Raw genomic sequence first — 14,833 nt, 5'->3', positions numbered from 1 at the left:
CCACCTTGGCTCAGACAATATGTCTGAACCAAAGCCAAACTCTAAATTGACCAGAATCCCCATTTATCAATTCAATCCGAACCTCCACCTTTAATATTATTAATCACTCTAATCTTGGTCATTCTTCCTGCCACCCTCTTTAAAATGAGGAAAAAATTCATTTCAATTGCACAGATCCTTATCGATGGTGATTATTGAATTAGTCCCTGCAGTTTTGATCCTCGTATCTTAGTAACTGTAAACTTGCCTTGGAAAAATGCAGCATCGATCTTCTCAATTAATTCCTGAGTTGAGGCTGTTGCCTCTTGGGATATTTTAGTCTAGATTCAAAGTTTAGAAAGATACGTGATACAAATTGAACTAAATAAGATTCTGATTTCAGATTTATTGTCAGAGTACATACATGACATCACATACAAACCTGAGATTCCTTTTTCCTGCGGGTGTGGCAGAATTACCACTAATTGGAAGTGAAAACATTAACTGCACACAGCTTGAACATGTAAACAATCAAAAGAACTGAACAGATAATGAATGCAAAGAAACTGACGCTGTAATACAGGGGAAACAAAGAAAATCAATAAACTGCACAAGTAAAGTCCTTAAATTAGTCCCTGGATGAGTTTGTTGTTGAGGAGTCTGATGGTAGAGGGGTAGTAGCTGTTCCTGAACCTGCTGATGTGAATCTTGTGGCACCTGTACCTCTTTCCTGATGGCATCAGTGAGAACAGAGCTTGTGCTGGGTGGTGACGGTCTTTGATAATTGCTGCTGCTCTCCAACAGCAGTGTTCTCTGTAGATGCACTCAATAGTGGGGAGGATTTTGCCTGTGATGTCCGAGGCTGTTATCACTACCTTTTGGAGGGCTCAGGAGTATTGGTGTTCCCATACCGGACTGTGCTGCAGCTGGTCAGCACACTTTCCACCACACCTCTGCAGAAATTTGCCAGGGTTTCTCATGTCACACCAAACCTCTGCAAACTCCTTAGCAAATAACATCACTTGATTATTACATATTGATACACTGTTTGGCAGAACCAAAATGTAAATGCTGCCACATTTTTGTAGTCCCAGTGCTGGAGTTAAGTCCATCTAAATTGCACCACAATGTGGAGATTCTTGTTCAGGGAGGACCACCATCTTTCAGATCTTGAGTTCTGGTTATATATGGGGAGAAGTCCTAGTTCATTGGAACAGATTAATACATCATTATATCTTTAGTGAATAGGATTGCCTATCAATCATTAATAATAGCCTGATGTCTTGCAGATCTAGGATCATAGAACCATTATGGTATGGAAGAAACTCCCAAGAATTCACGCCAGCTGATAAAGGTAGTCTATCTCATGTGTAATGCTGTCAAGTCGATCTGAGAGAGATGATATAGTTTTGAGTTTTTATTGCCATCACCAGATGAATCACAGCCATGGTTAATTAGCCATAGTAGCTTATTAATCTAGTTATGTTAGTTGTGCATACTTCCTTGTACTGCCATATGTGAGAACTCACCTCATCTAAATTTCTCTGTACCAATTAAAAAAATAGAGAAAAATGTTGTTAAAATTAATCTGTAGTAATATTTTAAATTTAAACTTTAAATTTAGACATACAGCATGGTAACAGGCTATTTCAGTCCACGAGTCCGTGCCACCCAATTTACACCCAGTTAACCTACACCTCTGTGTAGTGGCTCACCAGAGGCTTAATCAAATCGACTCAGGAGGTTCCGAGTGACGTCACGACTTTTACTGAAATTTGACTTGGCTACATCTGATCATTTTCCCATTCTTCATTTCACACTGTGACATAGTTACTACATTGGTGACCCCAACAGGCCCAAACAGATTTTGGACCCAACATAGAAAATGCCGTGGTTTCACTTAAACTGCCTGTCTTCTGAGCCACCCAACCTGAAGTTTGGTTGGAGCAGGCTGAGATGCAGTTCCACATTCGCAAGATAGAAGGACTATCATGTGGAAAGCGCCCTCAACCAGGACCTGGCCAGTTGAGTCGTGGATTTCCTTCGGGACCCACCAGTTCTCGGCAAGTATGGAGCCCTAAAAGCCCTCCTTCTCTGATTTAGGGTCTCTCATGGTGCGAGTGATCTGCACGTCTTCTCCATTTTGATGGCCTCGGAGACCGGACCCCTTCGAAGTTAATAAACAACTTGTTGGCACCAGCAGACGGCTATAGGCCTTGCTTACTCTTTGAGCAGTTGTTTTTAGAGCACATGCCAGAAGACGTTCACCTCATGTTGGCTGATGAGGACTTTGATAACTTTGAACAGTTTCCGCCCGTGCAGACATTCTGTGGCATGTGAAACAACAAAGTGCAAGGCCCACAGAAATTAGTGCTGCATCACACCTAAAGGCCCAGGCTCCATGGTACCGGCAATGAGAGTGCACGTTCTCTTGGGCAAGTATGACTCTGGGACAACCACTTCGTATTTTTACTGTCGACGCTGGGGTCTGGATCTTGCCATTTCCGACCCCTTTGCACTTTTCCAGGGAATGGCTAAGGCGGCTGGCCACTGTAACAGCCTACTCTAAGTCTAGGATGAGCTTTCCCAGTGCAAATTTCTAGTCGACATAGTGTCCTTCCTCCTTCGGGCTTTGATACCTGTAGCATGAGCACAGGTCCGGCACTCACTGCGATGAATAATGATTCGATTCTATGCACGGCAGATGGACTATACCCCTGAAATTCAGCACCAATAAGTTCACATGGAAGTTCATTCTTGCAGCTGTGTCCCGGCCATTGCTGGGTGTCGACTTCCTCAGAGCCCATGGTGGACTTAAAGGGGCACTGGTTGGTGAACATCACAATGTTCACCAAGGCTTGGAAAAGCCAAACTACCCACCCCATACCTAGATGCTGTGGAGTTCTTGAACAACAAATTCAAGTTCTCCACTGCCACACCCAAACATGGTGTTGCACACCATATCCTCACCCAAGAATCTCCTCTACATGCCCGAGCCTCACACCTGCTGCCTGACAAGTTGAGGCTTGCAAAACAAAAGTTCCACAAAATGAAGGAACTTGGATTCATATGCAGGTCTGATAGCTCGTGGGCTTCCTCACTACATATGCCCAAAGCCACAGGAAGTTGGACACCTAGCGGGATTACAGGCATGTCAACCATGCTACCACTGCAGACCACTACCCTGTACCCCATATACAGGACTTTACAGCTAATCTTCATGGGGCCAGGATATTTTCTAAAATTGACTTGGTGCGTGGGTACCACCAAATACCTTTAAACCCAGAGAATGAGCCCAAGACCACCATCATAACACCATTTGGCTTTTTCAAATTTTTGAGAATTCCTTTTGGGCTCAAAAATGCTACACAAATGTTCCAGTAACTAATGGACACAGTGTGCAGTGGGGTGTGGCATGGACTTCATTTTCATATACTTGGATGACATACTTATCGCCAACCACTCCCACAAAGAGCACCTGCAGCATCGGTGTTTACTCTGCCGCCACCTACAGGAATTCGGGCTAACTATGAACTCTGCCAAGTGCAAATTCGGGCAGTCCTCTGTCGAGTTATTGAGACAACAGATCAGTAGTCAGGGTATCGTTCCATTGCCTAGCAAGGTGGAAGCCATCGTCAAATTCACGAGGCTCGATACCATCAAAGGACTCCTGGAATTTGTGGGGATGGTCAATTTCTATGGTCGCTTTCTACCCTCTGCAACTCATATTATGAAATCCTTCTTCGACCTCAAGTCCAGCGATTCCAAAGAACTCGAGTGGACAAAGGAGATGATGGTAGCATTCCAGCAGTCCAAAGGTGCCCCAATGAAGGCAACATCACTGGTCCATCCTCAAATGGATGCACCAACTGCCTTGACGATAGACACATCTGATGCAGTAGTAGACGGGGACTTGGAACAATACACCAATGGACAATGGATGCCTCTAACATTTTTTAGTAGATGCCTCTAGTATTTTTTAGTAGGCACCTCCACCCTCCAGAAGTGAAATACAGCACATTCGATAGGGAACTGCTGGTGCTGTATCTAGTGGTCAGACATTTCTGCTATTTTTTGGAAGACAAGGACTTCATCATTTTTACTGACCACAATCCGTTAACATTCCCCTTCACAAATCCCTGGTCAATCCGCCAGCAATGCCACTTATATTATGTATCTGAGTTTTCAATTAGGATTAAATATATCTCTGGTAAGAGTAATGTGGTGGTTGATACCCTGTCTCACTCCTTCATTCAAGCAGTACGTGCCCACTCTCTGGGTGAAGACTATATGGTATTTGCTAAAGCTCAGTGCCAGGTCGATGAACTCCCGGCTTATAGAACTGCTGTTACGAGCCTGCAACTCAAGGATGTAGCCTTTGGCCCACAAGGTACCACTCTCCTGTACGATGTTTCCACAGGTCAGCCTCACCCTATCCGTCCATGGTGCATGGAGACATTGCATTTTTAATGCCATTCAAAGACTGTCCCACCCCTACATTTGAGCGACGGTCCGCCTGATAGCTGACAAGTTTGTATGGCATGGAATCAAAAAGCAAGTCACATACTGGGTAAAGACGTGCATGGGCGGCCAATATGCAAAAGAGCAAAGGTACGCGAAGGCGCCGCTTCAGCCTTTTCAGCCAACGCAGCACAGATTTGACCACATGCATGTCGACATTGTCAGCCCACTTCTGGTGACATGAGGGTCTAGGTACTTGTTAATGGTCATTGACAGATTCACTAGGTGGTCGGAGGTGGTTCCTGTGATGGACTCATCGACCGATTCATGTGCCAGAGATTATATTTCTGCCTGGGTGTCTTGATTCAGCCTACCCACACACGTCACCTCTGACAGAGACCCACAGTTTTCCTCCGCACTCTGGGACATTTTGTCACGACTGCTGGGAATACAATTCCACCATATGACAGCCTATCACCTGCAGTTGAATGGCCTGGTGGAGCAGCTCCATATGCATATGAAGGCTGCAGTGATGGCCTGCCTCTAGAGACTTGATTGGGTGGATGAGCTGCCCTGGATCCTCCTGGGATTAAGAACGACACCCAAGGAGGATCTCAACTCCTCATCTGCCAAGTTAGTTTATGGAGCCCTGCTCACTGTACATAGGGAGTTCATCCCCTTAGCACATGGACAGGAGTTGCCACCAACTGAAGTCTTAGGCAGACTGTGGGAGCGGCTTCGAAAATGGGCTCCATTTTCCACGTCAAGGCATGGAACAATGACACATTTCATCCCAAAGGAACTCTGGGACAGTGAATTTGCGTTTGGGCGTAGAGGTGCACACAAGCCACCTTTACAGAGGCCATATGAGGGCCCCTTCAGAGAGTTACGAAACAATCATACAATTTGTGTACTGGACATTGGGTGGCATCCAGAGACATTTACGATTGACCAACTAAAGCCTGCTCATTTCGATCTTCATTGGCCCTTCCCACGATCCCCGATGCAAAAGCACGGATGACTGCCCAAGAGCGGTAGACAGTAATGGCACCAGAGGTTTCTATTGCTGTTTCTGGGGTTGGGGGGGAGGGGGCGGCCTGTAGCGGCTCACCAGAGGCCTAATTGAACCATCTCAGGAGGTTCTGAATGACGTCATGATCTCACACTGCAATGACATTATTTGGAACAGGTGGAGCTTTCAAAAGCTGCATGTTACTGTTTGAGTAAATGATTTTGAGTAGACAACTTTTACTGAACTTAGACTCAACTATATCTCGTTCTTCATTTAGCACTGCAACACAGTTGCTACACCCGGTTCATTTTGAATGGTGGGAGGAAACCGAGCCCCTGGAGACACGGGGAGAACATGCAAGCTCCTTCCAGATGGCGTGGATTCAAACCCTGTCTTGTTCATTGGCACTTTAAAGGCATTGCAAATAAAACAGATTTTTAAAAAAAATTTGAGACAGAACATTCGAAAAAAAATGTTTAGTTCTATTGTAACATAATGTAATTTAGCTAGCTATGGCAAAAAAAAAATTGTAAATCAAATTAGGATTCAGCTGAGAATCATTTTGATAGCCTTTAACTAGATTTCAACACATTTTTCCACCAACAAATATTTAATTTACCTTTGTGCCACTGAAAACACAGTGGTGGCTGATGAACGCAAAATAATGACACAGTTGCAGGTAAATCAAATCTCATTTACTCGAGTCACGCCCGTATTATTCTAAAACACTGAACGACGCACACTATGCCAGGACGTTGTGATGTCCTGTGCCAGTTCACTAGACTTCTGGGAGTTGTAATCTATCTATAATGCTGCTACACGTTCATTATAAAGTGTAACTAATTAAAATTGGACAATGTTGGAGATGTCATGTTGGTGTTGCTGATGGTGTTATCCTTATAACCTGGTTTACCTCTGATGGAGCTGATGAGAAAGCACTCCTTTATATACTTTGTCATGTGGATATTGCAAAGATTTATAGACTGGCTTCATCATGTTTTTGTAAGCCTCAGTCATAAAGGTAACATTTAACATGAGACACCTTCAATGCTAAATCACAACACTACAATATTTTCTCTTGTCTTTAAACATTATTCTATTACATCATGGATAATGATCTGAAATGTTTAAAAGCACAGCAATTAGTCTTCCAGCTTTTAAATGTATTTGTAATCACTTGAAATGGAGGCATTGGTTACACTATTCGTAAAGAAAAAGCTATTCCCATTATCCAAGGTTCACTTCATCTAAGTAACACGATATAGCACCTCTTAAAAGCAATGATTAAATTTCGAAGTCGTCAAAAAGAGGTCAAATAGGAAGTTGTAAAACATCCATATTGTGGCTTTATAAATGTAAATTGCAATAACTAGAGTTCAATATTGTTCCATTTCCTTCCATCCTTTGTTATAATTTGACCTATAGGATCACTCAAACAAAAGGATGGAGGGTTTCTTCATCTTTTACATCGGTTTAACTCGCCACATAACTTGGTGTATTTGCATTATCTGGAGATATTGAATCTTCTTGTTGTTTTAACACGGATCAATGGCAAAGGAAATGTTTTTGAGCAGAATAATTTGACAAAAGAAATGTCTGGTACATTTTTGTCATCAGGACATTTCTGCTGAACTCCTTATGTACTTTTTGAACTTTCCTATTACCTGCCTGGTTTATGTTGACTCACTGACCATGAGGATAGTAGCAGGTACCTTTCAATACCTGTAGTTTGACATTCCTCACACAATATGCATAACAGGCTATGATGTATCATATGAGTTTCCACCCATATCCCAAAGATATGTGGGCCAGTAGGTTCATTGACAACTGTAAATTATATCCGTTGGGTAGGTGAGTGATAAGATCTGGGGGAAGTTGGTGGGAATTTATAAAATGGGATTATTTTATAAATAGTGTAAATGGATTGTTGATGGTCAACACAAATTTAGTGGGACAATGTCCTGCTTCCATGCTATATGACTCTAATCTGTAGCTACTGGTCCATTCTTTTCTATTAACCCTTTTGAATTCACAGTATCTTCTCAGAGTTTCTCTATCAAGATCTCAATACTGCCATGAATATTTCTAGCTGAAGTTGCCTCACTCTGGCTGCACTATATTTGGATGACGTCAGTCCCTCATTTCTGTGACATCTTTCTCATGATCTTCAAAGCTTTGCAGATACTTTCATCTTGCAGCATAGTCCTGTGCTAATGAATTCAATCCACTTTGCACATGTGACAGAACCTTCTGCTGAGCCAGTTGCGCCTTGCTTTATTTTTGGACTTGTACTAACACAACCCTTAACTGCTGTGAACTGATTTTCTTGTATATTCAAATATACCAGAGTCCTCTTCTCTGCGCACTTTTCTTTGAGGAAAGCAAATAGTCCCATTGTGGTGGGATGGCTAGTTACTGCCCAAAAAATGCATTTATGTACAGTTTCTCAGAATGGACAATCATTTTTCAGTTTTCAGATTATCAGAAAACATACATAACATCACATACAACCCTAAGTTTATTTTTCCTGTGGGCACAGCAGAATTACCACTAATTGATAGTGCAATACAAAAACCTATACACAGTGTAAACATGTAAACAAGTAAAGAGATGTAAACAGATAACGAATGTAAGCAAACTGTCTGTGCAATACAGAGAGAATAAAAAAGAAAAGAAAATCAATGACGTGCACAAGTAAGAGTCCTTAAATGAATCTCTGATTGAGTTTGTCATTGAGGAGTTAGATGGTGGAGGGGTAGCAGCTGTTCCTGAATCTGGTGGTGTGAGTCTTGTGGCACCTATAGCTCTTCATGATGGCAGCAGTGAGAACAGAGCGCGTGCTGGGAGTTGAGGGTCTTTGATAATTGCTGTCGCTCTCCGACAGCAATGTTCTCTGTAGATGTACTCAATAGTGGGGACGGTTTTGCCTGTGATGTCCTGGGCTGTGTCCATCACCTTTTGGAGGGCTTTACGTTCATGGGCATTGGTGTCCCCATACAAGACCATGATGCAGCCAGTCAGCACACTTTCCATCACACCTCTGTAGAAATTTTCCAGTGTTTCTGGTGTCATACCAAACCTCTGCAAACTCCAGAGGAAGTAGAGGCAATGATGTACTTTCTTCACAATGCCATTGATCCAAGAGAGATCTTCTGAGATAGTGACTCCCAAAAACTTAAATTTGCTCACCCTCTACCTTTGATTCCCCTATTGATCACTGGATTGTAGACCTTTGGGTTTCTCTTTCTGAAGTCAACAATCATCTCCTTAGTTTTGGGGACATTGAGTGTGAGGTAGTTGTTGGTTCACCCATTCAGCAAAATTTTCAATCTCCATCCTGTATGGTGACTCATCCCCTTCCTTTATACATCACACCACCCTGGTATCGCCAGCAAATTTATAGATGGTGCCACACAGTCATAGGTGTAAAGTGGGTTTCAGTCATCTTCAAAATATTAATCTCCCACCCTGGTCTAAACCGCTGGCCAGCTGATTACATTGTGCTGCTGGTCTGGTTCACACATTTGTTGTTCCCAAGCTTGTGGTTCCATCCACTGCCATTTCTGTCATTGCCAACTTTAGTCCCAATAAATGAAAATTTAAAAAAAAAACTACAAACACTGGAAATTTGAAATGAAAAAAGCCCAGAAAATATTAGAAAATGTTAAGCAGTCAGACTGCATCTGTAGAAGGAGAGACAATTAACTTTTCAGGTCTGAGGCACTGCAACCCAACACATCCAATGATGCATTCTGGTCTTGAAATATTCATTGTGTCTTTTTCCAAAAAGTACTGAGTTTCCAGCATTTTCTCCTTAATTTCCCATTTAATTGGTCTTTTTGTTTGATCATTAGCCTTTATCAGAATTTCAATAGCTCAGTTATGTCTGAATGAAGTTCATTTCTGGTTTAGGCATTGTATCGTAACATTATACTGTACCTCTTAAATTCAAGTGATTCATTGGACAGGGTTACGCATCTGGGTAAATGTGGCAGTTCATATCTGAGCCAGCAGATGGGGTCTAGTGCGATACACAAACATTTCGTTTTGAAGGAAGACACCTCATCTTTGCAATCTGATGTTAAGAGAAACACACAAATTGCTTACATACAGGCTAAAGGAATAAATGTGGCACCATGGGATGGTAGCTAAAAAAAAAAACAATAAAAAGGGTTATGGTGAAAAAAAAGAATAGATCATGGAGTGTCTTGTGCGCGAGTGCAGCGAAAAGACGGAGACAACAGACTGTGAGCTCGTTTAGCACAACAGATTTACTTTGAAGTTCATGCTGCAGCCTTTAAGGCCGTTCACAGCCCACCCCTCACGTTCCAGAACTTACATTACATTGACACAAGCGCACGCACACTCTTCCAGACTGCACCGGAAGAGAAGGACCCGCGAAACCATCTTTGCTGTGGCTGCCCCGCTGACCGTGCGTGACAAGTGAGGCTGGTTCGCCGCTACAATTATGTGCATCACCACAAGATCAGACAATTTGAATAAAAGGCATTATTTTCAAGTGATTCTCGAGAGACCTTGGGGATGAGGCTTAAACAAGGTAAAGGGATAAATGAAGTTTGCTTTGCTTTAAATGGTCTGAGCAGTTTCTCTGAGCTATTGAGCTGGTATTTGAACATTCATAGAAGATACATTTAATTATCTTTAATAGTTACCAGGAAGGAGACACTCATTGGCCTTGTAAGTGGGAAATTAAAATAACTTTCTCAATCAGCATACCGCAGGACAAGAAGTAGGAAAAAGGACTGGTGCAAAAAGAGGCTGTGAAAGGAAAAGAGGGGAAAGGAAGTTCCTCACCTCCCCAACAATTAAAACGTCAATATGTGCCCATAATATAATTAGAGATTAGTCAGCAAAAGATAATTACATTTCCATTCAACGTTTGATGAATTTGTTCCTCAAAATGTGTTCTGTCTCTTGTGCAGGTTCCCTGGCTTTGGGAAACAAGACAATGTTGGTACAACTATCCCTACCAGGTAATGTCTCTCAACTATTTGCAGCATCTTCCAACTTTAGGTCAAATTTTCAGCACCTGCAATATTTTGTATTTATTGTGTGAGGTGGTGCATCAATTGAATTTCAATGCACATCTTTCTCTTTATTGGCTTGTTGGGATATAGTGGTGTCATTAATAAGGTTTTCCCACAAGTGTTCTGCATTATGTCCAGGCTATTCTGATTTTATTTAAATGTAACAGCAATGCTTAGAAATTCTGCTCTGTTGTTAGCATTAAACGTGCCATATATCAGTGAGGTGTTGCACTATACTGCTAACAAACAGATTGACAAGCAACTGAAGGCTGAGGTATCAACAAAAATCATGTGGAAAGGGTTCAGGACATCTAGCGACAAGCTGATGACCATGACATGTGGATCATTCAACACTGTCAAGACCATCCATGAGGTAAAAACTCAAGGCCCCAGCCAGCTAAGAGCCAAGTGTTGGAGGGGAGCCAACCATAGATAGAGAGGCAGATGTAAGATCTCTCCAGTAACACCTGAATCTTTGATGCGAGTATCCTTGACACCAATTGGCAGCACCCAATGTGGTACAATCTCAGGGCTACCCAAGCCTGGCAAGAAGCTGAGAAGACTATCCAGCAGAAAAAAAAATTACACACAACCAAAACAGAGGGAGTCCCTGCTGTTGTACCAACATGCAAGGAGATGTACTTCTGGCATCAATTTGTGACTTAGTTACCTCATCAGGGAACAAGACAGGGATTCTCAGACAGGTCATATCATCTTGAAGATAGGAGACAAATCTGGTGACAGTAACTGTGAAGGGTGCCCCATGAAGTACATCTCCTTTGCATGCTGACTACTTAGGAAAGATCATATCAAAAATCTTTCATAACCAATTCCTCCTACTGCCGTTTTCTCTCCAGAGTCGCAACCTAGAGTATGTCCATGAAAAGGCACAACAAACATTATTTTAACCATATGAAAAATCCAAAGCAAAATGTAAGGAGAAGCATGAGGCCTTTATTTAAAATTCACAAACACCTTTGAGTCTATTAATGGAGAGGGGTACCTTTGTCGATTTTGGTCACTCTCAAAACTAACCAGTGGATCCACCACAGACACAAACCCTGAGCCAACAGAGGTCGAGCAAGGCTCTTTTATCACAGCAGCTCTCTTCTTGGTTGTAATAGTGCATATCGTTAACATGGTCTCATGGTCCCAGATTGAGTCCACCTGCAAAATGGAGGATCAACACCTCATCTTCCAACTGGGCACCTCCCAACTGGATGGCATTGATATCGACCTCTGGCTTTCATTAAACCACCACCCCCCCCCAAACACCCTTCTCTCCCATCGCTTTCCTTCAGCTCTGACTCTCCCTTCAATGTGTCCATTTGCACAAACATGGCAAATTCTTACTTTGCACCTGATCATATCCAATTAATACCATTTGTTAGTCTGGATTCCTTCCCCAGCTAGCATTGTCTGAATTCTGTGAGTTTCTGAGATTTCCTGCTTCTGGCTCATTCAGATTATTCCTTGAAGAAGGGCTCCAGGCCTGAAGCGTCAGCAATATATCTTTGCTTTTTATGGATGCTGAAAAGACCAGCTGAGTTCCTCCAGCATTTTTGGGGCATTTTTACTACAATTACAGTGTCTGCAAACTTTTATGTTTCACCGTGGTTAATGATCATAGGATAGAGCCATAGCATTATAGAACATTACAAAAGAGGAAGAGGCCCTTTGTCCCTTCAAATGTGCACCAAACTACTTTTCTGCCTAGTCCCACTGATCTGTACTCAGTCCATAGCCCTCCATACCTTACCCATCCATGTACCCATGCAATTTTTTCTTAAATATTACAATTGAGCCCACATGCACTATTTCATCTAGCAACTCATTCCATACTCCTACTACTCTCTGTGAAGGAATTCCCCTTAAATTTTTCCCCTTTCACCCTTAACCCACTTCCTCTGGTTGATATCTCAACTAACCTCAGTGGAAAAAGCCTACTTGTATTTACCTATTGTGATAGTACAGATCTATCACCAATGTACATAATGTATATAGTTACTGTATCTAGACTGTGCTTACAGCGATTGGCTGAGAGCTAAGCCACACCTATTGTTTGGGCCTTAAAGGGTTGTGTCCCTAGCCAGGTCGGATCATTCCGGACTGGTCGGCCACCTGTGAAGAGCTCCGGTCTTTTGCTAATAAAAGCCTTGGTTTGGATCAACAAGTCTTTGGTTCTTTCGACGAGCTCTACACCTATACCCCTCATAATTTTGTATACCTCTATCAAATCTCCTCTCATTCTTTTATGCTCCGGGGAATAAAGTCCTTGCCTGTTAGGTGACCAAAACTCCCTGCAATACCCAAATTTTGCCTCACCAATATCTTAAAACAACTTTAGCATGATATCCCAACTCCTATATTCAATACTTTGACTGATGAAGGCCAGTATGCCAAAAGCTCTTTTTACAACCCCATCTACCTGTGATGCCACTTTCAGGAATTATGTAGCTGTCTTTCCAGATCCCTCTGTCCTACAGCACTCCTCAGTGCTCTTCCCATTATCATGTACATCTTACCTTGGTTTGTCCTTCCAAAATGCAAAACTTCACACTTGTCTGCATTAAATTCCATCCTCCATGTTGCAGCCCATGTTACCAGCTGATCCAGATCTCAGCTTTGAAAGCCTTCCTCATTGTAGAATTCACCTCCAATCTTTGTATCATCTGAAGACCTGCTGATCCAATTTACCATGTTATCAAGATCATTGATATAGATGCAAACAACATGGATCCAGCACTGATCCCTGCGAGACACCACAGGTCACAGGCCTCCAGTGTGAGAGACAATCATACACTACCATTTTCCAGCTTCTCTCGTAAAACTAATGTTGATTCCAGTTTACTACCTTGCTATGAACAACGAGCGACTGAAACTTTCTGACTAACCTCCCATGTGGAACCTTATCAAAGTCCATACAGACAGTATCTATAGCCTTCCCTTCATCAAATTTCCAGGTAGTCTCCTTGAAAACTCTCTAAGATTGGTTTAAGACAACCTACCACGCACAAGGTCATGTTAAATATCCCTAATCAGTTCCTTACTAAACCAATCTCTTAGAATGCCGTCCAATACCTTACCTACTACTGATATCAGGCTCACTGGCCTATAATTTCCTGGGTTGATTTTGGAGCTTTTTTAAACAATGGAGCAATATGAGCTACCCTCCAGTCCTCTGGCACCTCATCTGTGGCGAAGGACATTTTAAATATATTTGCCAGGGCCCCTGGAACTTCTGCTCTAGCCTCCATCAAGGACAGAGGGAATACCTTGTCAGGCCCTGGAGACTTATCCACCTTTATTTGCTTTAAGATAGGAAGCACCTCCTCTTTAATCTGTATAGGTTCCATAACTTCCCTGCTTTTTTGCCTCACTTCTATTGACTCTTAACCAATTTCCTAAGTAAATAATGTGGCAAAAAAAAACCCACAACATCTCTCCATCTCTCCTGGCTCCATAAATGGCTGACCACTCTGGTCTTCAAGTGGACCAATATTGTCCCTTACATCCTTTTGCTTTTAATAAAACCATGGAAGTCCTTAAGATTTTCCTTCACCTTATCTGCAAGAGAAACCATGTCTTCTTCTAGCTCGTCTTCTTTTTTAGCCATCCTGATTTCTCTCAAGATTTTTCTTCAATTTTTATAGGCCTCAAGTTCACCTATTGTGATAGTACAGATCCTAGTTGCTGATACCTGCTTTACCTCTCTCTTCTTAATCAAATCCCAACATCCCTTGAAAACAAAGATTCTTTAAGCCTGTTAACCTTGCCTTTAATGCTGACAAGAACATAAAAACTCTCAAATTTCACCTTTGAAGGCCTTCCACTTTTTTGAGCTCATCGTTGCTGGAAAACAACCTGTCCCAATCCATGCTTTCTAGATCATTTCTTATTTCATCAAAATTGGCCTTTCTCCAATTTAGACCTATCCGGATCCATAATTATCTTGAAACAAATGGTATTATGGTCATTGGACCCAAAGTGTTCCCTTCCACATACCTGTCCTGTCTCATTCCTTCATAGGAGATCCAGTATTGCACTCTCTCCATTTGGTACCTCAACATATTTATTTAAAAAAACATTCCTGAACACATTTTAAAATCTCTAAGCCATCCATCCCTTTTACGCTATGGGAGTCTCAGTCAATATGTGGAAAGTTAATCACCTACTATCACGACTTCATGTTTCCTGCAGCTGTAGGCTATCGCTCTACAGATTTCTACAGTGGTATATAATATAGCCTCACCTGATGTGCCTTCTAGTCTGTCCTGATTGAGCACAGCTATGATATTGTCCCTGACGACCAATGTTACTCCTCTCCCTTTCA

At 42.2% G+C, this 14,833-nt stretch overlaps 1 protein-coding gene across 1 annotated transcript in view; it reads left to right on the top strand.

The window, feature by feature from the left end:
• cers6 (ceramide synthase 6) overlaps positions 1-14,833 on the top strand; it is a 284,277-nt gene that overhangs the window by 174,389 nt on the left and 95,055 nt on the right. Inside the window, exon 5 of the mRNA XM_069935319.1 lies at positions 10,396-10,446. Within this exon, the coding sequence (XP_069791420.1) occupies positions 10,396-10,446 (51 nt within the window). The remainder of the gene's footprint in view (positions 1-10,395; positions 10,447-14,833) is intronic.

This window comes from Narcine bancroftii, chromosome 4 (genome assembly GCF_036971445.1).
Source record: "Narcine bancroftii isolate sNarBan1 chromosome 4, sNarBan1.hap1, whole genome shotgun sequence".
NCBI classification, from domain to species: Eukaryota; Metazoa; Chordata; class Chondrichthyes; order Torpediniformes; family Narcinidae; genus Narcine; species Narcine bancroftii.
This window is presented reverse-complemented; position numbering and strand designations above follow the sequence as displayed.